General features: G+C 37.9%; 1 protein-coding gene across 1 annotated transcript in view; it reads left to right on the top strand.

The window, feature by feature from the left end:
- Window positions 1-8,957: 8,957 nt before the first annotated feature.
- LUZP4 (leucine zipper protein 4) overlaps window positions 8,958-25,806 on the top strand; it is a 50,921-nt gene continuing 34,072 nt past the window's right edge. Inside the window, 6 exon segments of the mRNA XM_057537685.1 lie at window positions 8,958-9,003; window positions 10,635-10,766; window positions 11,924-12,039; window positions 15,321-15,660; window positions 15,695-15,850; window positions 15,853-15,949. Coding sequence (XP_057393668.1) covers window positions 8,958-9,003; window positions 10,635-10,766; window positions 11,924-12,039; window positions 15,321-15,660; window positions 15,695-15,850; window positions 15,853-15,949 — 887 coding nt within the window.

The raw sequence follows: 25,806 nt of genomic DNA on the forward strand, positions 1-25,806 counted from the left end.
AAGTAGTGTATACTGAGCAGTATTAGGCAATAAGAGCAACAATTACATTTTTCTTAAAGAATGTCATGGATGCACCTTTAGGGAAGTCATGAAAAAGTATGTGGCACTGTATGCCTGTGGATGAGTCTAAACTGCTAGATTTGTGGTAGCTCTTCAAATTTGAGAGAAACAGGGAACCAGTCCATCACGTCAAAAACTTAAGGTTTTATTCGCGAGGAATGCCAACCTCAAAGAGGAGAAATGGGGTTCTTCTAAGAGCTATGAAAAGCGAGGATCAAGCCGTCACAGAAAAAAAAAAAAAGTGTCTGACTGAGCGGTCGATGCACAGGAGAAGAGACAGCTTTTAGAAAGCGCGGGAAAGAAATGGGCAGGTCTTTTTTTTTTTTTTCTGGTGAGCCAGGTTCCTGATTGGACACCTGGGAGGGTAGATTCCAAGCTCTACCCCCTGGGCCTTAGCAACAGCGAAGCAAAGGACTGTGATTGGCTGATGAGTTTCGCCTGCCTTAGGAAACCGTGAGGGGGCGCCACAGTAGATCACAGTGCGGTGCCGTCTCGCTGAGGAGATGGCTTCGGCTTCCGAACTAATATTTCATGGAAAGGTGCTTACAGACACCAAAAATAGAGGAGGGATGGACTTTCTAGACATGTCCCTAGGTATGTAGATCCCAGACCCCAGCCCCCGCTAGTCGGGGCTGACTGGAGAAAGGCAGGCTGGAAGCGGCGCTGTGAGGCACACCCCGTGGGTGAGGAGGCTTCCCCTCTGTGGCAGCACCCGCCCAGCCTGCTGGGCCCTGCCTCTCCTCTCTGTTCCCATTTTCCGCGTCAGGTCAGCCCTGACCTCTTAGGTGGGAAACTGGCCAAAGCTGACAGAAATCGCGGAGTAGGGATTGCGGGAAGGGGTCAGGTGTGGGAAATAAAAAGCCGGCTGTGTCCGTATATTTTACCCTCTTACGGAATGATAGCAAGTTACCCGCCCTTTCACAGTCCCTCGCTCTTCGCTGGGTGTCACAAAGGACTGGATTCCAGGGGTTGGAGGAGCAAGGCTAAGGCTAATTTGTGAGGAGTGGGGGTTGAGCAGCCAGACTGGGCAAAGGCATGGTTTATTTGGTTGCCTGCTTGTTGACTGGTGCCGATTCAGCATAGACCGCCTTTCCCTTCTGCTGGTGCCCTCTAGTGTCTCACCTCAGACCTCTACTCGCTCTCATCCACTTAAAAATGGGCAGCAGGAGGGAGGGAGAGAGGACGGACTGCGTAAATGAGGCAGGGTTGGCGGTGGGTGGGGGTGGGGCAGCACCCAGCAGAGGAGGAGAAAGCCTTAGCCACGGGGGGGGGGGGGGCGGGGGGGGGGGAAGGGTAGCACAGCATCAGTGACTTTAGAAATGAGAGGGGGAGGAGCAGGGCAGTGAGGGCCGACTTGATATGGAGGGGAGGAGCAAGGGAGGGCCGAACTTGAAAATGGGAAGAGCAGTAGGAAGAGGTTTCACCTTAGAGATGAGGGTGGGAGAGCAGAGCAGGGACAGCGGCACTTAGAAATGGAAGGGCACGGAGCAGGGAGGGCTGATCTTATAAATGAGGAAAGAGATGAAGGACAGACTTCAGAAATGAGGAGCAAGGACAGGGGTTCAGACCTAAAATATGAGACAGGGAGCAGCAGTAAGGGCAATAATTAGAAGTGGGGAGAAAAAAAAGTGGGGAGAGCAGGGAGCAGGGAGAGTGGACTTTAGGAAAGAGAGTGGAAGAGGAAACGGGGAGGGCAGACCTCAGAAATGAGCAGAGCATTGCAGCCAGGAAAACCTCAGAAGTGGTAGGGAGCAGGCAGAATGAACCATAGAAATAAGGAGGGTGAGAGAGCAAAGCAGGGAGGGTGGACTTTTGAAATGAAAGTGGATTGCCTTTTTATTGTTGAGTTCTTTATATGTTGTGGATACTAGAACCTTCTCAGATACATGATTTACAAGTATTTTCTCCTGTTTTGTGGTTGTTTTTTCACTTTCTGGAGTGTCCTTTGAAGCACAAAAGTTTTTAATTTTGATGAAGTACAATTTATTTTTTTCTTCTGTTTTTCATGCTTTGGTATCATATCTAAGAAATGATGAAGATTTACTCCTGTGTTTCCATCTAAGAGTTTTCTAGTTTGCACTTTTATATTCACATCTTTGATTCATTTTGAGTTAAATTTTTGCAGATAGAATGAGGTAGGATCGAACTTATTTTAAATTCTTTTGCATGTGAATATCCAGTTCATTTGTTAAAAAGACTATTCTTTCTCCTATTAAATGGTCTTCTTGGTGGGATTGCTTTCTTAACCATTTTTGGGTAGTTCATTGCTAGGGTATAGAAATAGAATTTATTTTTGTGTATGGATCTTGTATTCTGCAACCTTGCTGAACTTGGTTATTAGCTCTAATATGTGTGTGTGTATGTGTGTATCCTTAGGATTTTCTCTAAACGTGATCATGGCATCTGAGAATAGGGATAGTTTTACTTCTTTATTTCAGATCTGGTTGCCCTTTATTTCTTTTTCTTGACTAATTGTCCTGGCTACAATTTCCAATGAAATGTTAAATAGATGTGGTGAGAGCAAATGTCCTTAACTTGTTTCTGATCTTAGGGGAAACTTGTTTCTGATCTCAGAGGCAAAGCTTTCAGTCTTTTACCATTAATCATCATTTTAGCTGTGGGTTTTTCATAGATGCCTTTTATGAGGTTGAGGAAGTTTCCTACCCTCCCCCTTTGCTTCTGAGGGGGAATGGCCATGAATAGTACCTAAGAAATTTTCTTGTTTTTCTTTTTTTCTGCTTTCACATGTTTCTAACAATCTATTTCATGATCGGTATCAACAGGCTTTACTCTTCTAAGACATAGACCTTGTGGATTCCACACTACTGCCTGCTCCCCACCCCCAGCTCCAACATGAGTTCCTAAACATTTTGTGGCATTAAAATGACTTTTTAAAAATAGTATTTGGTCACTGGGGAGGGCTGGGACTATGGTCAGGCAAGTGAGGCACTTGCCAAGGGTGCAGAATTTAAAGAGGCACCAAAATTTCAGTGATCAAGATAAATAATGTTTTTAAAATTAATGTTTATTGTAGTATAGTTGATTTACAATGTTGTGTTAGTTTCTGTTGAACAGCAAAGTGAATCAGTTATACATATACATATATTCACTCTTTTTTAGATTCTATTCCCATATAGGTCATTACAGTATACTGAGTAGAGTTCCCTGTGCTATACAGTAGGTTCTTATTAGTTATCTAACTCATGTATAGTAGTGTGTATATGTCAATCCCAATCTCCCAATTTACCCTACGCCCCAAGATAAATAATATTTTAGTAAAATATTTTTAAAAACCAAGGTACAACCCTCTGGCAGGTCACCTATTTTGGTAAACAGTTTTTTTCTTTTGTAAATAAAGGAATTGGAGTGAGGCAAGTAAGGCAAAGTTGTTCAAGTACAGGGTCTGATCTGGTCTTTTTTTGTTGTTGATATTTTGTTCATCAGGGATTGTTCTTGCATTGATTTTCATGTTTGAAAATATTGTGTTAAATATTACTTTTACCTTGCATACTGAGTTTTTTGGAGCCTCCTTAAATTTTATGCCTGAGGTAAGTGCTTCACTTGCCTTATTCTAGGCCCGGCCCTGTCACAGGGACTCTGAGTGGGGGGAAAGTCCCAGAACTGAGGGCAATTTATAGCACTTAGGTAAACCCAAATGGTTTCTGCACTTTCCTTTGTGTTGATTTCATTGATTGGTGTTTAACAGATGCTTATAGAGGTAAAAATATAAGCTGATAAATAGCCAAAGCAATGAGTTTCTCTCAAAATTCAGAGAATTAGGGGTCACAGTTGCAGAGCAGCCTGGTCCCCCAGATTTAGTGGTTGTTTGACCTTGTGCAAGTTTCTTTATCTCTTGGAGCCTGAGTTTCCTCAGTTGAGTAGTATCTGCATCATAGAGTTGTTGAGGATTAAATGAGATACTACAGGTAATGTGCACAAACATGTGGAAAAAGTTGAGTAAATGTTTGCTATATGTCCTTCAGAAAGTGGACCTACAGCCTAGCCTCACTTTTGGGTAGCTGGAGAGTACCTACTCTCTCTCTCTGGATTTGGATATCAAACTTTAGAGATGTAGCCGACTTGAGAGAGGTTGAAAATCATTTGGTTGTGGGATGGGGCTTAAACAGTAGGTAATGTCAAGCTTTGGGAGACTGAGGGAGGTGTTTGTTTGGTTTAACTTGGACAATAGCAGATTCAACAGATTTAGGAGGCACTGTCATTTCAGTAGATGATTAGAGCTAGGAGGATACTGGAGAATGTAATTTGGAAAAGATAGGCTCAAATCATGGCTGGAAGGCCGAGGAAAGATGTCGAATTGAATATGGTAAGTTAGTTGGAGGCTGCATATGATAGTAAAATTTCATAATTTTAGGGTTGTAAAAAAATCTTAAGAGGTCACTGGTTCATGCTCTTAAACATTGGTTCTCCATAACCATATTTATACCATTTCAAACAAATGAGTCCAGGTTTTGATCTTTTCAGTGGGAACAGGCAAAACTTTTGATTAGTCATTTAAGGCTCTTCCAGTTTGAAACCAAGAAAAATACATCATAAAGAGCAAATACATGTTGTTTCTATAAGTTGGTGAGAAATCTATACTTTTCCAATAAATTTCCATTAAAGTGAAAAGATTACTTTTAACAATATATATATCTTTGTCTTTGGATAACTACACATATGCATTAGAAAAGCAATTTTATATTATTTGTATATTACATATATAATTTGATATTATTTATACACTTATATATTATATAAAATATTATATTATTTGCATTGAATGCAAGGATATTGCTTCCATTGTAATAAAATAGGAAAAGGCTCTACAAATTTATTTTCATTTTTGTCCCTAACAAACATTCCCAAAAGGTATTATAGTGGTTTTTTTTAGAAATAAAAGGCAAAAATAATACCAGAATTGGAACTGGCAACAGCAGGAACTTAATGAGAACTGCACCTCCCTGTTCACCACTTCTATCTACAGGAGACTAAGGCAAAAAGTACAGTAGTTAGTGTGTGGATGATTATTTTCAAGGTTAAGATATACCAGTGACATCCTTTTCATCTTTTTTTTTTTTTTTTTTTAAAGATGGAGCCAATGTTCTGACTCACTAGCTGGAAACAGCAATTTTTTTTTTTAATTTAATTTAATTTATTTTTGGCTGCATTGGGTCTTTGTTGCTGCGCGCGGGCTTTCTCTATTTGCGGCGAGCAGGGGCTACTCTTTGTTGCAGTGCACGGGCTTCTCATTGCGGTGGCTTCTCTTTGCAGAGCTTGGGCTCTAGGTGCACGGGCTTCAGCTGTTGTGGCATGTGGGCTCAGTAGTTGTGGCTCGCGGGCTTAGTTGCTCCACAGCATGTGGGATCTTCCCGGACCAGGGCTCGAACCCGTGTCCCCTGCATTGGCAGGCGGATTCTTAACCACTGCACCACCAGGGAAGTCCCCTTTTCATCTTTTAAACAGAGTTTCATTTACCTGTGTTACAGACTGTCAGGACAAATTTCTGCTGTCTATTGTGTAGCTTGCTTTCCTGTACCCTACTTTGGTGTGCTTATCTTCCCTTGTACAAGTGACCCTTTTGCACAATTGATGTGAAATTCAATTGTGGGACAAGTATAACAAAAATGGAAAAATAACAAAGAGAAAATTGAATTTCTTATTAGCTAAATGAATTTTATATAGCAGCTGTGGGTGTAGTCATTAAACCGGAACCCATATTACAGGGCTGCTTATATTTTAAAGAGAAGCCAGTACTATCACTTATGAGTCTAAATTAGGTGAAAGCAGTGACCATTTTTAAGAAAATTTAAATGTCAACACCATAACAAAATCCTTTGTAGTCTAGGTCAATGAATGGCCTTAAGGTATGGCTAAATAAGTGGGAAAATAATGTATTATTGACTCAGAGAGTCTCCTTATTGTAGATTTGGATGGATACCGGAGCATATTTCTACCTTCTCTCTTCTAAAACAGTTACCATGAGTCAAAATATCTTGATGCTGTTGGCCAGGTAGCAGATATGAAACTTATACACATTTGTTGAACTTTGACAATCTCTGTAAAGCCTATTTGCGAATGACATTTTTATAAAAATCCCATCTTGTATGAAATGTACAATGTTTTGCTTTCTGTAATACTACTGCTATTCGCTACTTTTTCTCTGACGTTTGTTCATTCATATTACTAGGGAGTTATATGACATTTGGATTGAGTCAAACTGAGACGGGAAAATGCTTCCATACAGTAATATACTCAAAAGGAAAGGATTCAAAAAATCCTGTGGGATTAATGTAGCACTCTCAGGATGACCTTAAAACTGAAGTCTTTATAATGTTATGTGTAAGCTAAACTAATGGAGAAGGATTTGAATTTAGGGGAAGAGGACTCTAGGTATTTCCAGAGCCATTTTATATACTTCACTCATGAGTTTAAAAGAATTATGTGAGTTGCAGGGTGGTTTGATTCAAAGCTCAAATGGCTGAAGTCCTTTTGGGCAAATAAGGCCACAGACAGGATTTAAAGCCATGCCATAGTTTTCCTGTATAGCACTCTGTGGTTCAAAACAAGCATACCAAATGGTTGCATACCAAATCTTAGGCTGAAGGAATCAGGGGGACAGGGCAAAATGGGTGCTTGAATACTGGATTAGAGGTTGCTATTACATTAATTGAATGCTAAACTTGACTTTGTGCAATTAATTTCAAATAGAATTGAAAGGAAAATGCTATTTTAGTAGGAATACCACATTCAAATGAATGGTCACTAACCTCAGTGCTGCTGTTTTAATTCTGGGGAATAGCTGAGCTTTCAAAGGAGGAAGTGTAATGTAGTGGCAAGGGTCTTGGACTAGAATCTGTTCTAGCTTGTTAACAGAATAATTTTCCGCCCTCAAGTAAGTCATGCAATCTTCCTGAGTCTGTTTTCTTCTTCTTTTTGGCCACGCCACACGGTTTGTGGGATTTTGGTTCCCCTACCAGGGACTGAACCCGAGCCCTCGGCAGTGAGAGTGCAGAGTCCTAACCACTGGACCACCAGGAAATTCCTGTTTTCTTCTTTAAAAGTGAGGCTAATCTCTGCTGACCTTTAAGTGTGGGGGCACAGTATATATCAGACACTTAATAATTGTTTGTTCAATTTATTATCTTATTTATTGAGTGTCTCATATATGCCAGGTACTGTGCTAAGAGCTTTTATGTGGAAATGCTCTGTAAACTTTAAAGTATTATTCAATTTAAAGGTGTTATTTTTTTTTTTTAATTTTTTGGCCATACTGTGCAGCTTGTGGGATCTCAGTTCCCCAACCAGGGACGAACATGGGCCAAGGCAGTGAAAGCCCGGAATCCTAACCAATAGGCCACCAGTGAACTCCCTTAAAAGTGTTATTATTAATCCACATGGTTTACCCATTGAGCCATCCCTGTCATAAAGCATTGGATAAATATTTCTCAACTGTAGCTGTAGGTCGGCATGAGCCTTGAGAAATTTTCTATTTTGTTTAATCCTTATGCAATTCTAAGACAGAACTTGATGTTATTTTTGGTCACTCTGAGGACAGGAAAAGTTTAAAGGCACTGCAAATTGTATTTGAGTGCCACAAGGCAGAGCACTCCCTCATGTGAAAGCACTTACTTCATTGTGAAAGATACCAGTGCTTCATTTTCTGCTCTCTGGAAGTTTTGCTTTCCTATATGGGAAATCACCTATCTCATTGGGTCTCTGTAGGCTGGGTACTGATTGTTTCAGGGCTGATGAGGGAGAAGGGTTGGAGATTCAAAAATCTTCCTGTGGTGTCCTGTAAAATGTTCTGATAGTGCACTCCCTTATACAGTTGACCCTTGAACAACGCAGGTTTGAACTATGCGAATCTACTTTGTTGACTGAGAAAAAAACGCACAACCTAAAAGTTGGGAATTATGTTTAATTTGGCAGACTTTCTGAGGAATTAAGCCCAGAAGACAGCCTCTCAGATAGCTCTGAGGGACTGCTCTGAAGATGTAACAGGGAAGAGCCAATTCTGACTCCATGTTGAATCTGTTCCTTATACTTTAACCTTTGCTTTTCGTTGCTTTTGTTATTATAATCACTGTCTATAGCTGTAAGCATACATAATGACCTGCCATAGGGAACCCTGCCCCTCTGCCTGACTGTTAAACTAAAAGCCCTTTGTTCAACAGAGAGACATTCTGACCCTGCCCACCTGTGAATGGCTGCAGAAAAGAAGAAATTAACACATCCCCTCCTATTTTGCAAGATAAATGGCTTTTTTACTTTACTTCCTTACCTCCTCTCCCTCTCTGCTCTGTAAAAGAAACTGGCATTCAGATCCAGATAAGATGGTTTTTTGGGGACACTAGTCCGCCACCTTCTTGGTCTGCCGGCTTTCCGAATAAAGTCGCTATTCCTTGCCTCAGCACCTTGTCTCCCGATTTATTGGCCTGTTGTGTGGGAAGCAGAACGAGCTTGGACTCGGTAACAAAGAGGTAAGGGAGGAGCCTGCATATATGGAAAAACCGGGCAGTCGGAACCTCAGAAGATAATTAATTAAATTATCTAATTAAGATAATTAAATTAATCAAAAGATAATAAAGTTAATTAAAGAAAACCAGCCATCTGCAGTTAATGAATTTAGTGCTTTTCTATTTATGGGAAGATCCAAGAGTCTGGGCTCATTCCTTTGATATGCACCTTAACTATCTAGGGCCAGTATCTGGGTTTGTTTTCTATCCTGGATCCCCTCAGGGTGCACAGGGGGGCTGCGGTAGCTGACGGCTTGTTGGCAGCAACATCCTTTGTTTACTGATATGGCAGGCAACATTCTTTGTTCACAACTTATACCTGGATTTGTTTTAATGGTAAATACTATAGTCTACACCATCTCTGGTTGATTGAATCCACAGATGCGGAACCGCAGATATGAAGGAACAATGGATACAGAAGAACCATGTATAGGGAGGGACGGCTATAAGTTATATGCAGATTTTCAACTGCAGGGAGGGTCAGCACCCCTAACCCTCATGTTGTTAAAGGGTCGACTGTACTGTAATGAGAAAAAAGTCTATACAGAGATTTGTACAGATTTTAAATGTAGAATACAGGAGAAACAACAGAGGAAAAATTAAAAAGAAAAGGGAATGCATAAAGAATACAAGGAACAGGGACTTCCCTGGTGGCACAGGGGTTAAGAATCCACCTGCCAATGCAGGGGACATGGGTTCGATCCCTGCTCTGGGAAGATCCCACATGCCATGGAGCAACTAAGCCCGTGAGCCACAGCTACTGAGCCTGCGCTCTAGAGCCCTCGAGCCACAACTGTTGAGCTCACGTGCCACAACTACTGAAGCCTGTGTGCCTAGAGCCGTTGCTCTGCAACAAGAGAAGCTACCGCAATGAGAAGCCCGAGCACCGCAATGAAGAGTAGACCCCGCTCGCTGCAACTAGAGAAAGCCCATGCGCATCAACGAAGACCCAACTTGGCCAAAAACAAATAAATAAAAAATAAATAAATTTAAAAAAAAGAATACAAGGAACAGAAAATTAAAGACTATGTCTGCAGGAAATATTACAGCCAATGGCTGCTGAGAGGCAGACAGAACAAAGGCTTAAAATAGGATTGTCAAGAAATGATACTCAGTTGATTATTGGGTTTTACCCTGATTTTTACCTTTGGAGGTGTCAGCTATTTCAAAGAAAATCAGAATCAGGTTTTTGGAGACCTGAGGTAGGACTAGTACTAAGCAAAATGATAAAGGAGTGGTTAATCTTTGGTATCTGTTACCTCTTTGCACCCTTCTCAGCTCCCCCTCTTTCTTCTAGTTTCTCTGGGTCCTTCCAAATGCCTAACTTGTGCTAATTTCTAAAGATACCTTGACCTAATAAGCTTTGATCCACTGATAGAACATCCAACCTTTAGACCTTTCCATCCCAGAGGTTAGGAGAGATACTTTAGAGCAGGTTGTACCTGTCTCTCATCCTTCAAATCGTGCCATGTAAGTGCTCTCCACATGAGTGCATAAGAACATGCCTGACTGCAAAGTAAAGTGTGATTGCTTCCTACTATTACACTAATCTTGGTTCCTCACCTCTTTGGTATCTCATGTGAATGTCCATTGCCCTTGTTTTCTTTCTTACTTTTCAAGAAAATAAATGCAACTAATTATCTAGCTCTTACATATAGTCTTACAAAAGTGTCATCTTACATATAAGGATGACACTACTTCTCTACGTTTCTCTGAAACTAAAATAACATTTAGTAAAATCATTTAAATGATTTCCCCCTTAAGCTACTATATTCTGAGAGTATTTTATTTTTGCATAAATGAAGTTACTATAAATCTGTTTAACAGGAATTTTTCTCTTCATTGTTCCAGGAAACTAACCCTAAAATGTCTGCATTGTTTGATCTTTGTTATGGTTTTACAAGTTCATTATTATTATAGTGTTATTTTTCAGGGCTACCGATTTTTTAAATATTCTGAAATACGATGAGGTAAGAATATAGATTATTCTCTTGAGACACATTGTTGTAATTCAGCTTTTTCCATTGTCTCTATTTTTTTCTGTGTTTTCTAATACAGATGACATTATAATGTGTAGAAAGATAGAAGGTGTAAACACTGAAGAAAGAAAAAATGAGACACAGAACAATAAAACAAGTACCTCAGTTTCAATACAGCAATCAGATGCTGATAAGCATCGCCAGCAGAGAGGTAAAGTATACAAAAAAATCACACGTGGTAAAAAGAGTCTGAAATATTTGTGAGTAACTGGGGAAGCAAATTCACAAACTTGGAATGTGTTCTAAAGTTGCATTGCGTTGCTAGTTTTATCTTTCTTGGAAATGTATGCATACAGGATTGGTAAAAATTTATGCCATGACAAATGAAAAAAATTTTTTTTAATTTATATGAGTTACTTCCTTAAGAGAGAGCAGGATAAGAATGAGAAATGTTTTGTACTTGTTCCCAAGCCTGTCTAGATGGTCCAATTCCACTTTAAGGAGGCAATACAGAAGGGTTAAGAGTATGGTTAATAGCCTGAGCACCATGGCATCCACATTTTGAAAAAATAAATGCTGTAGGGCAAAGAGAGTGCAGAAGAACATGAAGAAAGCCCTTTGTATCCCTAATCACATTGGTCAGTGCAGTGTGCATATTTTAATGTGAACGTGCTGTGCATTGCCATAGTAGAGAAGTCTTTTCAACAATTAACGATCTCCATGGTCTAGTGAACAGGTTGGAACCATCTTGACATTGTGTGTACTCTGAGCCCCTTCCAGCTGCCTACCCATGTTCCTTACAGTCTTTGTTTGAATCCTTCAGTGGCTTAGCAGGTTCTGAGAAAAGGAGGGATGGTGGTTATTATAGGGGCAAAGCTGCTAAGAATGGTGAGGGGGCCAATCTCATGTTTCTGACTAAACGTAAAATTGATCTTCGTGAGCCTTTGGAGAACTATATTCTCTGATCATTCCTTCAGCTGTCTTTACACCCAAATCAAAGCAGATGATTGAGGCAAATATTCACATGATTAATACAAAACAGACAGTTTCTCTGCATCTCTCTTTTTTCTATTAGAGTATTCTTTCAATGAATTTCAGATAATATGTCCAACTTTGGTGGCATATGAAACCAAATTTGAGGTGCTGTATACAGAGAAGACTACTATATTAAGGTATACAAACAGAAATAGTACGGCAAAGACTGTTCTAGAGTTCACTGAGACTCTCAGGTGATATCAGATTAATGAAATATCAAAAGTTTTGCAAATACCAGTGCATAGCTTGAAAACAATGAGATCACAGGTATTACTTCTGAAAGATATGTTGAATTTACTGACTGAAAATACAGAAAATAATTATTTTTTAAAGGATACTCAAGATTCAGAAACAACGTTGAGGAAAGAAATGATGAAAAGCCAAACCAAGAACCTTTTGGATTCAAGTCTGGACAAAGCTCTTTAAACAGGCAGCCTTTAAAGAAGCAGGTAAATAAATACCAAGAATTAACCAATATAAAGGTCCTAAATTTAATATATTTCTTAATATTAAGGATTATTTAAAATTCTGTTAAGAGTGGGGATTGTTTCTTAGTACTCCCCCATGCTGCCTGAAGCATAATTTAACTTCAATATTTGTTAATTGATTTTTCCTCTGTAACTGTTTTTTTTTATTAAGTTATTTTATTTATTTATTTTTGGCTGTGTGGGGTCTTCGTTGCTGCACGTGGGCTTTCTCTAGTTGTGGTGAGCGGGGGCTACTCTTTGTTGCAGTGAGTGGGCTTCTCATTGCAGTGGATTCTCTCGTTGTGGAGCACGGGCTGTAGGCGCGCGGGCTTCAGCAGTTGTGGCACATGGGCTCAGTAGTTGTGGCTTGCGGGCTCTAGAGCACAGGCTCAGTAGTTGTGGTGCACGGGCTTAGTTGCTCTGCAGCATGTGGGATCTTCCCAGACCAGGGCTCGAACCCATGTCCCCTGCATTGGCAGACGGATTCTTAACCACTGCGCCACCAGGGAAGCCCCTGTAACTGTTTTAATAAACATTTATTTTTGCTATTTTCAATCACTGCTAGAAATTTTGAATTTATAAAATGCCAAAAGAGATGATTGGTTTCATGATTTGTCTTGTATAATCATTCTCATTTTTGTCCTCGTATAATAAGAGTCGTTGATCTTAAGTTTTAGTATAAAAACAGTTTTAGTAGACTTGTGAATGAATTGTAAAAACTAGAAGTCAGATGACATTAGTGTATGACATAAACTCTGGAACCAACAGATGGGACTTACTATAGTTGTACATTTTATGGTGGTAAATACATCACCTCTAAACTTGTATAGATGAGCCAGTCACTGGACAGAAATTTGAGAGGTGCTCATATCCAGATTCATAAGTTAACATTGATACTATGGTTTCAGCTTGCCCTATAAAGTGATTCTTCTTAAAGTGCTATGTGGTCATTTAGTAAAAAATGTTGGTTCTGGGAGCTTAAACCATTTTTGCCAAATTATATAAATGCAAATTTTGGGGGAAGGAGAACATGTTGCATATTCAAATATTTAGAGGATTGATTTAGCAAATATTAATTAAATGTCTTTTCTAGGCACTATGCAAGGTACCAGAACAGCCCTGCTTCAAATATTATATGTGGTGGTGGGAAAAAAAGATAAGAAAGAAATTTAATGCCAGGCAGTTTACAATACATGTTCTAATAGGGTATAAGTTATATATTGTGGGGATGCAGCAATTCATTCTGATTAAGGGGATTTGTGAAAGTCTGATGGAGGAGATGGTATTTAATCTGTAAGGTGAGAAAGTTTTTGATAGAGTTTGGAAAGAAGGACATGAGCTTACATTACAGTATGAAACGCATAAATGAACTAAGAATATTGTAAAATAGTATTTTCAAATTGAAAGCATCTTTCTATTTCTCATACTTTTCAGATATTTGAGACTGTCATTATAGCAGAACTCACTGGAAAAAAGTACTCTGCAATAAAGAAATGTATTAAAATTTAAACATAATTATTCTACCAATAAATTGAATAACAATTACAGCTTTCAATCATGCTTTGGAATTCTAATAAGCTAGTTTTGTATTTCACAAGATTTAATCCTAATATCAGTAAAACACAATTGTATTTATTCAACACAACTCTTTTTGATAGTTTCTGTTGTTTATAAGGAAAGTTTCTGTTTTTGATAATTTCTGTTGTTTTCTAAAGGTAGAAATCTGTGGTATCCAATTTGATGAAATTATTTTTTATATAAACATGTGTAAAAAGACTACAAGTTCCTTTGGAAAGGTACTTGGGTTCATATGGGTCTTTAGGAGATAGGTCTCAATCCTTCCTGCTGACCCACTGTGTTCCCAACACTAGTCACTTAGAAAAGGAAATGTACATGTGCATTCCACCCAATCTCCTTATTTATGTTTTACAGTGGAAAATCTGGAGTGTGACTATGGCTTTATGCTTTAACAAAGCAGCAGATTTGTCATATTTTTTATTTTACTAAAGTTTTATGTGAATAATATTCTTTATGCCAATACCTCCCCTGCCTTTTAATAGTTGCATTCAGCTTCTGGTAGTGTTATACTACAAAGTCACAATGTCAGAGCTAGGGCATGTTTTGTTTGCCAGGCACTATTTGCTAGTGGAAAGCTTGTTTTCTTAGCATGGTCCATATGACTTTGTCCACTTACATTTATGTAGCATCATAGAGATTTGTCAAGGGTTTCATTATTTCCATTTGACTGATTCACTCCACTGACCTTTTGATTTAAAAAGTGAAAAGGTAGAAAGACTGAGTTGTTGTCAGGCCAGTTTACTTTAACAGTATTAAGCCTACCTTCTGCTTTCTTTATAGCTACCTATCCCCTCACTTATTTGTCTTTCTCTCTAGAATTAAATATTAATTTATATAGAGGAGATAGATAATTTATTGTAAGTTTTTTTTTTTTTTTTTTTTTATTATTTATTTTATTTTTTATTTATTTATGGCTGTGTTGGGTCTTCATTTCTGTGCGAGGGCTTTCTCTAGTTGTGGCAAGCAGGGACCACTCTTCATCGCCGTGTGCGGGTCCCTCACTATCGCGGCCTCTCGTTGCGGAGCACAGGCTCCAGACACACAGGCTCAGCAATTGTGGCTCACGGGCCCAGTTGCTCCGTGGCATGTGGGATCTTCCCAGACCAGGGCTCGAACCCGTGTCCCCTGCATTGGCAGGCAGATTCTCAACCACTGCGCCACCAGGGAAGCCCTAAGTTTTTTTTAATTGAAGTATAGTTGATTTACAATATGGTGTTAGTTGATAGTTTCTTTTTCACCTGATCCTGAACAGGTGAAGAATAAATAGTATGATTTTGAACACTTTCTTGTGGTTCTAAGGATTTGTGCTACAAAATATTAAATATTCTGTCTCTCAACTATAAAGTCACAGAATTGGTTGTTTCTTTAGGTAAAACATAGATCCAGAAAATGGTAGGTAGAGTATGACCTTGGAATATATTCAAATTCACAAAGCAATTAATTTTCCATATTTAAAACATTTTATTAAAGTTTTATATGCATAATATTCTTTGTGCCAATGCCATGAGAGATCAGAGCTTTCTACATATTAGTTCTGAAAACTGTTTAGTCTTTAAAGGTAGGGGCAGTGGAATTCTAAAAAAAGAGTTGCCCATAGAAATGGTCTTAACAAAATATCATTATGAGTTAATGAAATCAATAGGGTATATGTTTCATTTGTTTTTCAAAATTGCGGTTCTTTGCAGGAGAAGTGCAATGAAAATTCTAAAGCCCAAGCAGTGATGAATCAAGGCCAATCAGAGGGGAACCAACATCAATCGGAAGGATCTCAAGGCCAATCAGAAGAAAATCCACACTATTCAGAGAGATCTCGAGGCCACTCAAAGAGGTCTCGTGGCCGATCAGAGAGATCTCATGGTCGATCAGAAAGATCTCGTGGCAAAGAAGAGAGATCTCATGGTCCATCAGAAAGATCTCGTGGCCGATCAGAGAGATCTCATGGTCGATCAGAAAGATCTCGTGGCAAAGAAAATAGATCTCATGGTCGATCAGAAAGATCTCGTGGCAAAGAAAAGAGATCTCATGGTCAATCAGAAAGATCTCGTGGCCGATCAGAGAGATCTCATGGTCAATCAAAGAGATCTCATGGCCGATTAGAGAGATCTCGTAGCTATACAGAAAGATCTCATGGCCAGTCAGAGAGATGGCGTGACCACTCTAAGAGATCCCATGGTCACTCAGAGAGATCTCATGACCGTTCAAAGAGATCTAATGTCCTATCAGGGAGATTTCATGGTCAATCAGAGAGATCTCATGACCAATCAGGGAGATATCAAAGATACTCAGCAGTAGGAATTGAGTGTGAATCTAACAGGTAAAAATATAATGAATACTTAACTATTAATGTGTTGAGTGATGTGGAAATGTAAAGGCATGCTTTATATATCTATATTTTAATGGCTAAATATGTATTTGTTGAAACAGAATTGAACTGGGACAAAGATATTAATAGAATAGAGGTGATGTATTCATGGCATCAATATTCTTTCAACTTACTGATGCCCTCTAGCTATCATCCAGTTTCCCAATTACCCTAATTAAGTTGTTCCATCTAGGTCAGCTTCCCTGGAAGAGCTCCAATGTACTCAATCTTTCCTACTGAGCCTTTCCCACAATCAAAATATATTGACGCAGTGTCCCATTCTCTTTGAACTTTCCAACCTGCTAGGCTAGCTAATCTAACAATGAACTATGCTAGATTGATAATATATAATCTCTGATAATGAATTCCTCTGTTTCCCTCCTCTACCTCCTTTCTAAAGAGTCTTCAAGGAGCCCTCAGCAGACAAATAATAGGTGTATCTTCGGGCAGCTGAACTTTTCTGCTTTCCACAAATCAGAACATAGGAGAGGTCTAGCTTATGCATAGTTGCAACCCTAGCCTAAATATATTTTGAATATTGTGTATATTCACTATTGCCTTATAAAACTGTTAGGCTAGGTCTGTCCGCCCTAACAAAAGAACCAGAGAAATTTAACAGTATTGCAGATTGTTTGAGTTTTAAAAACCTCAAGACATTTTTATTGTAATTGGCTAGGTAATTGAGTAAAAACATTATTTTAAATTTAAATTTCTCAGTGATTGCCTTCATTTTGCATTGCCTATAAATGTCTAGTCAAATACTTTAGCTCATATTAACTGCATAGAGTTGCAGTTTTCAGCTAAAAAAATTATTTCCAAAATGTATATGTGGGTTATTGTGTATATAGACAATGTCTGATGTAGGCACCGTTTTAATGCTAAAGGCCCCACCCTACTTATATTAGCAGTATACAGTTTGCTATAAAGAAATTAATATAAGTTTAACACTGATGATAAGCAATTACTTCTACATTTATCAGGGATTTTCATGTTTTGCTTCATTTTACACATCCATTTTTGTTTGTCAAGTGGTATAACACTTCCACTAAGGCACTGAAATTCCACTTACTGTTTTCCAATGACATATTCTGTCATTTTACAAGTGCATTTTAAAACATAATGAACAATTCTGTTCAGATTTTTCTCCTTTATCTTCTATTATTATAATTTTTTTTGTATCCTTAGCACAAGTAAGTAATTCTTGCTTGGTTAAAGTTATCAAATGTAGAACTCTTACTAAAGAACACATAAAGTACAGAAAATTAATATACTTTGATAATTGATCCCTTAGAGATTAATTCTTCTACTCCATAACTTTCCATTCTAATATATATATATATATATATATATATATATATGTTGACCAGTTAGGTTTAATAATATCCTTAAGACCTGGAGTTGGCGTATGCACCGCTCAGGCTAGCTTCACCAGAAGACAAAGACAAACCAGAAATGCTAAACTTCTGCCTTAATTTTTAAGGCATTTCTACCTTAAAAAAAAAAATAAGTCACCAGTGTAGAAGCCCAATGTGGTCTGAACAAAAGACAGGTAACTAGGCAAGCATCTGGAATAAAATATGGTAGCATATTCAGAATATTGTTTATTTATGGGGACTTACAATGACTTTTTTCAATTTTGAAAAACCAGTATGATTCTTTACAGTTCTAAAGAGGATTTATTATTGTAAACAAGGTGTGAATTTGTATTTTTGATGCCCCCAAGATACCTGATAACAATTTCAGCTTTTGCTCCTTTTTCCTGATTTGGTAATTATATCCACAGTCAGATGTCTTCCTTGGCTAGAGTAATATGTAAATAGTGAAGCTTAACAAAATAAAAACTTTTTTGTAACCTCCGCTAAGTAGCTTACAAGAAATGAGTGGCAAAATCTGTATATCTTTGCATTAGCTGGGCTGTCTACCTGATGAAAGCTTTTCTAAACACAGAAAATAGCTTCAGAGGAAATGAGGTGCTTAGTTTTGGAGTGCTTGCCGTTTAAACTCCAATTATAGAGTGATAACTGATATATCTCATTACCACTACATCATTCCAAGTAATTCTTGAAGTAAATTCAAATCTGATTATAATCGACAAATCAGATCTTTGGATCTTTCAAAATAAATGATTGCTTTTTAAAGTATCACCATTTATGATTCATATCAGGACTTCTGCAAAGAAAAAAAGGAGTGAATACTTATGGAGACAGATGCAGCAAAGAAATGATACAATGAACATGAGTCGAAGTGTAAGTATCAGCACTTTCAAAGTTATAGCAGAGAAACTGTGTGGTTTTACAGATTTTCATTTGAATAGGCTTTCTTCCTGCGTCTTTGTTGGCATCTACTTATATTGATGATTAATATATTTTAAAACCTGTTTACCGACATCAAATGTAGGAAGAAGCCACATATGTCATACATGTCTTCATGAGTCAAGTGTTTCCAGCCTTTTGGATAATTGCTTGCACAAAAACGTTTCCTGCTCCTCTTCCATTACCCCCCATCCTACCTTATATTATTTAGCTTCTAAGTGGGCACTAGACAAAACTGAGAAAGAATGATACAAATAAAACTTATTAGTAGCACGTACGTAGTATTTTAAACAATCTTTTACAACCGTTGAATCCTCAGGACATTGTCTTTATTTTACTATTTATTTACTGAAGATCTATGAACAGCAATTACAAGAAATGAAGTAAATAGTATGTTGAATAAGCCAATTAAGTCCATTTTGCTGGAAACTTCCATCTTTAATACAGAACATGTGTGTTTGACATAAGTATTTAGATGAAATTGAGTAGATGTAGCTCCTACATGAAACACCTAATACTTATCCCTACACATGACACTCTGGTATTTCTTCCAATACTTCTACCTGCAGGAAAAGACAGGCTAGCTTAAATAGTAATGTGATATACTGTGAAGAGGTCTAGTCTGGGTCTCAGAGAGTTGGCTTACCTGCCTGGCTAATCCACTTACTAGCTGTGTGTATGACCATGAGCAAGTCACCTCCCCTGCTGTAAATCTTAGTTTTGTTCCCCTGTAAATGAGATTAGAATGAAAGATATCTATGAGATGGTTAAAGCAATCTAAGTATTATGGTCTAGTAGTTAATGACAGGGGCTTCGGATTCACACTTGGATAGAATCATGTTTCTACCACTTAATTTCATATTTGATCAATTCTAAGACATGCTTTTTTTTTTCCAGTTTTCAATATCTCTGAAATCAGGAAATGTCCTGCATTTAATGGTATAGTTAAATTGAAAACTTAAAATCTTTTTAGTGGTACATAAAATAACAGTACATGTTACAATCATGGTATCTTAGATTTGATGAAACATGGTGGCTGAGGAACCTTGGGCAAGTTCCTTTGAGCCTGTTTTCTCAGCTACAAAATGGGAACAATATTGACCTCGTAGGTTGTTGTGATGATTAATTGAAATATATGTAAACATTTTAGGCTAGAAACAGGATTGTGGTAAGCATTCTATACATTGGAATTCTTATTATTTTATCATTACTATGATGATGAATATATAATATTATTCATTATAATCATTCCTTCAGTGTTCATTGTGGCAATATTAACATGATAACCATAAAAGTTCTTACATTCTAATTAATTTTATGTGATTCAGTTTATATATATATATAAAAAAATATATACACACATACATATATATGTATGTATACACACTCATTCATTATTGAAGGGATTTTCAATGTGAAGTGAGAAATCCCCACTGGAATATAAGGGCAAATATGAATATTCTTTAAATAGGAACAAAACCTCTAACAGGCTTCCAGATGCAGTTAAAACCTCACAGGTGTTTCTATTTGTCCATTCATTTCTTGAATCTGACTTCAGTTCCTACCTTTCTATTAAATTTTACTATCAAAAATTTATTACTTTCTTGTCAAATTCAATGGGCTTTTCTCAGTCCCCTTCTTCCTCTAGTTCTTTGTAGTATTTCAGTTATTCATTCGGCAGTTATTGAGCTCTTATTATTTGCCAGAAATGTGCTATGTACTTGAGACAGAATCTTTACTAAGGAAGTAAGAAAGAACGGAAGGAAGGGGGAGAGGGAGAGAGAGAGAGAGAGAGAGAGGGAGAGGAGCATAGTATAAATACTTAGAGGTATGCCCAAGGTACTATGGCAGCATGGGGGAGAGAATCCCAAACCAGCTAGGGAAGTCAAGGAGCATCCTAGAGGAGATAGTGTTTGAGTTGAGTCCTAGAGGCTGAGTAGGAGTAAGCAAAGCAGAAAAGGTGGAAAAGGCATTCCAGTCAGAGGAAACATCATGTGTAAAGGTATAGGAGTGAAAGAAAGCATGGCATATTTTGTAAGCTGCAATTAGGTTAGTTTGGCCAGACTGCAGTGGTTTTTAAACTGTGTACTTCAGAGTTCTAGGGGTTGTGAAGAGGTGCCTCAGGAGCCAAAGAAGGCAGTTTTGCTTTTCAGTATTTTACATATTGGGATACCAAGTAAGATTTTGTTGGAACTAGGGATTCTTTCACTTAAAAAATTCGTTTGAAACTCATTGAGCTCAAGTGTAGAGTGTGTGGGCAGAACTGTTGAGGGGTGAGAGTGGAGAAGTAGAGTCAGGAGCCAGATCATGGAGCATGGGCCATGCTAGAGTAGGGATTCTATACAGAGCGCAATGCAGAACTACTGAGAGACTTTAAGGAAGGAAATGGCATTGACCAACTTATTTTAGAAATAATCACATTAGCTAATATCTCTCCCAGTAGTTTCCAGTTCTAATTCCTACCCTTTTTTTCTGTATTTCCATGGCTCCTATTCTCACTTCTCCAACTTTGGCTTCTCTACCACCTAGTTTAAGCTCTTGGATAATCTGCCATGATTACTACTGGTTTCCATATACATTATACATCCATTCTAGTGGCGTTCTTATCTTTCTTAAGTTCTTGGGAAGCACCCTGTTAACTAGCGTTGCCAGTAGAGTATGGGGTAAGGGTATGTGAGGTTCTGTTTAACTCATGGAGTCATTGTCATTAGACACACATGCGTCTTGAATTCAAGGCTGCCTTCAGTAGCATGTTTACTTGTAAACATGAATATCTGCTTCCAACCTAAACATGAACTTTCTAACAAGAAAATATTTGCTCTGTAAACATTAACTTTTAAGAATACCTCCATGTGTTATTCTGCTTTTATAATCTACTGGCTCTACAGATTTCTTGGCTGCTGTATTATTTGTAAGGCTCTTAATACCAAATCCACCTCCAAACTGTAACTGTGGCTAGGACTTCATATAAAAACAGCTGGACCACCAAATACCAGCTATATATAACTGGATGCACTGAAACCAGTTTAGTTATGGAGTGACCTGGGCCAATTAACATTTGAATGGAATGTTTTGATTATGCTTTGGTTTTTCTCATTGACCACACGTAGGTGTAAACTATGTTGTCACAAAGTAATTACAGGAATAAGGGATTTAAGTTAATTATTGAAAAAAATCCTAACTTTCACTTGAGAAGTGTGTTGGGGTAGAAGTGAGACTTTCTCAAGGTCACAAGTCTATTATGTAAAGATTATAAGGACACCTTGTGGATTTTATCTACAGTCATTATGTTCCTCCTTGATGCAGACAAGTAGTGTGTGTATCCAGGCTATATCTAGATCTTGAGAGTTTTCTTCTGGGTCACTGCTAGAAGTCATTTGATCTTTCTGAATCTCTGTTTCCTTATTTGTTATGTAAGGGGGGTTGGACTGCTTGATCTCTAAGGGTCCACTGTCTTTGACATTCTTGCATCTGTGAATGGGGGAGAAAAATCTGAAATTGAATGTTAGACTGAGGATCAAGCAAAAAGACTACTGTCACTGAAATGTTAGTCAATTTAAAGTATAGAAAATAAGCACCTATGCTGAGTAAGGAATGTTTTGGCATGATTGGTTTCAACTTTTCCCGTTTAGATATCACTGGAAAATGATCACATCATCTATGAAAATTTTCAAAGACGTGGAAGGTAATTGCAGACAGACATCTGTACTACTAAATTTAACTGGTTCTAGGAGAAAAATGAAACAAAAGTGAATAAATATAACTTCTAGTAGGGGCCTCTAGAATCTGATTCTGAACAATCCATAAAATTTCTGTAAACAATCCTAATGTAGAACCAGAAAATTCTGGCTCGATTTTATCTTTTGGTTTGAGATTCCCCTGCATCATTTTCCTATGGTGAGTATAAATGTCTTGATGTTGTGTCCTTTCTACTTAAGGCATGCAAGAATTGTCACCTGGAAGAATTTGGAGCCATTCCTCATTTTCAATCTTAAGATTAAAATCCTTCTGCTCTTTAATAATAATATATATTAAGTAAATTTCAATATTCCAAATGATCTTACCTTTAATCATGGAGGACTTTGGCCAGTGATTGATTATCAGGAGCATTTGTGTATCCTTTCAGAACTACAGCAGAGAAGGGAAGATTGCTATTACACTCCCTTTAAAATGGGTCTAACCAAAGGCATCTGTGGAAGGGTTGAAAGAGCTGTGGACATAGAAGCAGATTAATAATAATAGCTAGCATTTACTGAGTGCCTGTTATGTGCTAGGCACTGTGCTAAGCACTTTTACATTTGTGATTTAATTTAATCCCCAACAATCCTGTGAAGTAGGTATGAACATTTCCATATTACAGATGAATAAAATAAGCTCAAAAGAGTGTATTGATTTTCTTGAAGTCATACAACTAATAATATAATTCAAATTTTGAATAATAACGTTCAAATTTGGCTTGTGTGGCTGCAAAACCTGTGGGCTTTCTGTTCTACGATACTGTCTCTCTACAAGTACAAGTAAAGATGAGGTTAAATTCTTTAAAAGCCTAGAGTATTAGTTTTCTACTACTGCTTAAATAAATTACCACAAACAGCAGATTAAAACAGCACCCATTTATTATCTCACAGTTCTATAGTTCAGATATCCAGGTATGCTTGGCTGGTTTTCTACCTAAGGTCTTACGAAGGTGAAAACAAGGTTGTGGCCCTGGCTTGCTCTCTTATGTGGAGGCTCTGGGGAAGAATCTGCTTCCAAGCTTATTCTAGTTGTTGGGAAAATTCATTTCCTTGAGGTTGTGGGAATGAGGTTTCTATTTCCTTGCTGCTGTCAGCCAGCAGCCCCTCTGCTTCTAGAGGCAGCCTGAATTCCCTTTCATGTGGGGCCTCCTCCATCTTCAAACCACCAACAGCATGTCATGTTTGGTTCACTCTTTGAATTATTCCAACTTCCTCTTTTGCCCCCTCTTTTGTTTTTGTTATGTGATTAGATTAGGCCAACCCAGATAATCTAGCATAATCTACCTAAAGTCAATTTATTAGTAATTTTACAAATTATAAGATCTCTTTTGCCAGATAAGGTAATATATTCATGCATGTGCTATCATATTCACAGTCCTGAGAGAACTCTTTGGGGGCCATTTTTAGAATTCTGCCTACCACATCCAGAATGTTACACTTAGCTGGTTTTAAAATTAAGAATGCAATATATTTTGTTCAATAAGTCAAAAAACATGTACACATTCTATGATATGCTATCCAAAAAGTAAAGAAAAGGAGAGAGAAATTATGATTAAAAGTTAATTAGGAAACCAATATTTATTTAATTACTCAGAGCACTCTCTCTCTTTTTTCCAAATCAAACACTATTTTTGGTCCAGTTGGGTCCTAGTAGGAGCAGTATTTATAACCAGAAAAAAAAGCAACAGTGAAAAAATACTTGACTTATTTAAGGCCACTGATCACAGCAACTTAGCTGACACTATCAAGATAACCACATAGCATTTGGGCTTTTGTTCTCTACCTCTGATAGAATGTGACTACTGCCATGGTTTGAATGTTTGTGTCCCTCCAAAATTCATATGTGATGGTGTGAGAAGGTAGGGCCTTTGGGAGGTGAATAGGTCATAAGAGTGGAGCCAATGGGATGAGTGCTTTTCTAAAAGAGACCCCCACAGAGCTCCCTTGCCCACTCCACCCTGTGAGGAGACAGCTAGAAGCTGGCAGTCTGCTATCTGGAAGAGGGCATTCATCAGAACCTGACCTTGCTGGCACCCTGATCTTGGACTTCCCAGCCTCCAGAACTGTGAGGAATAAATTTCTGTTGTTTATAACCAACCCCCCCAGTGTATATATTTTGTGATATCAGCCCAAATGAACTAAGACATTACATGTGGTAAACGTTTCCCCTTGAACTATTTAGCCATCCATTAAAAACCAAAACCAAAAACTTCTGTACTGTTTATTTACATGGACAGCTGTTATAATAATACAAAGCAGAAACCACACCCACTAGCAGCCATTCAAAGTATATAATTCATTGGCTTTTAGTATATTAACAGAATTGTAGCACCATCACCATAATCTAATTTTAGAACATTTTCATTATCCCCAAAAGAAACTGTTTGTACCCATTAATAGTTACTCCCCCTTCACCCCCTTCCCTTTCTGCCCCCCTTCCCAAGGTAACTACTAATCCATTTTCTCTGTATGTGGAGGCACTGGCTACTTTTGTTCCAAAATGCCTATAGGCATGACTGTACTTAAATAATAGTAAAACCGCTTTGGCATTTAAACAGCAGAAAACCTCATCTAGTGGTTTTGAAGTGACAATATGAAAAAGGCTAGATTAATGCCTACATGTGATCCTCTTGGATGCTGTAGTCCAGATTCAGTACTTGTAATCTTAATACTATTAAAAGGAACCTTGAAGATTCTTGAATATACTTTCTTAATTTTATAGCTGGTGAAAATGACACCTAGAGACGTTAAATTGAATGGCTTAACATTACTCAGCTAATTAATGGCTGTCAAATATATTTTAATTGAAACATTATGCTTAATTGACAGACACATGAGACATGAGGTTAAAGTTTCGTTCCTAAACACTATGTATACTGCAACCAAGACTTCTCAGCACCAGCCCAAAGGAATACACCTGAAATGTAACTTCAACAAAATTGGTCATCAGGTAAATATAATAGAGTTGCATGATAGTGTTGTTCATGAGATGGTAAAGAATTCATGTCTCTTTTAGGTATATACAGGGTATCTTTTATCTATAGGAAAAAATGTGTTTAACCAGAGCCTATTTGGAGCCCCCAATACACAAGAAATTTCTTCCCTGTATTCCATCTTCGTAAAAGACACAGAGGTCAACGAAATAAGCCAACCTCAATTACTTATTTTTTAAATGAACTTCAAGTTACACATGGATTTAGCTCAATGTACTATGTGTTTACATCTGTGGTGGCCTCCAGGCTCAACATGGTTCTCGCTTGCCAAGAAGACAACCATGTTTACCAGACTACGTACTAAAGCAAAATAATATACTAATGTATTTTTAGTGATTTTCACAGTGGGGGTTGAAACCAAAAGAGTTATCTGCCAGCCTTCAGTTAGCAACAGGTTAAATTAGCCAGAGCATCCTATTCCATACACATTCAGATTAATTGTGATTTGCTTAAAAGTATATGACCTATAAATGGAAAATAGGCAGTATAGAGTAATGGATATAGCTCACTTGGGCCTCAGAGCAGTATCAATCTGGTTTCTGATTTAGGTTTTGGGGTGGTGTTGAAAAGGATATTTCTTGAAGATGGAGAAAGAAACTTAGGCTCAGTGGCAGTCTATAAAAGGATGAAACTAGAAGTTAAGTCTTGGGAGATCTTTGAGATATTTTATCTGGTTATAGACTAAATAACACCAATTGGAAATCACTTGGGCATAGGGGTATCTTCACAAGGCAGATTACCAAATTCCTGGGCATAGTTGAGGCATT

Source organism: Balaenoptera acutorostrata, chromosome X (assembly GCF_949987535.1).
Source record: "Balaenoptera acutorostrata chromosome X, mBalAcu1.1, whole genome shotgun sequence".
Lineage (NCBI taxonomy): Eukaryota > Metazoa > Chordata > Mammalia > Artiodactyla > Balaenopteridae > Balaenoptera > Balaenoptera acutorostrata.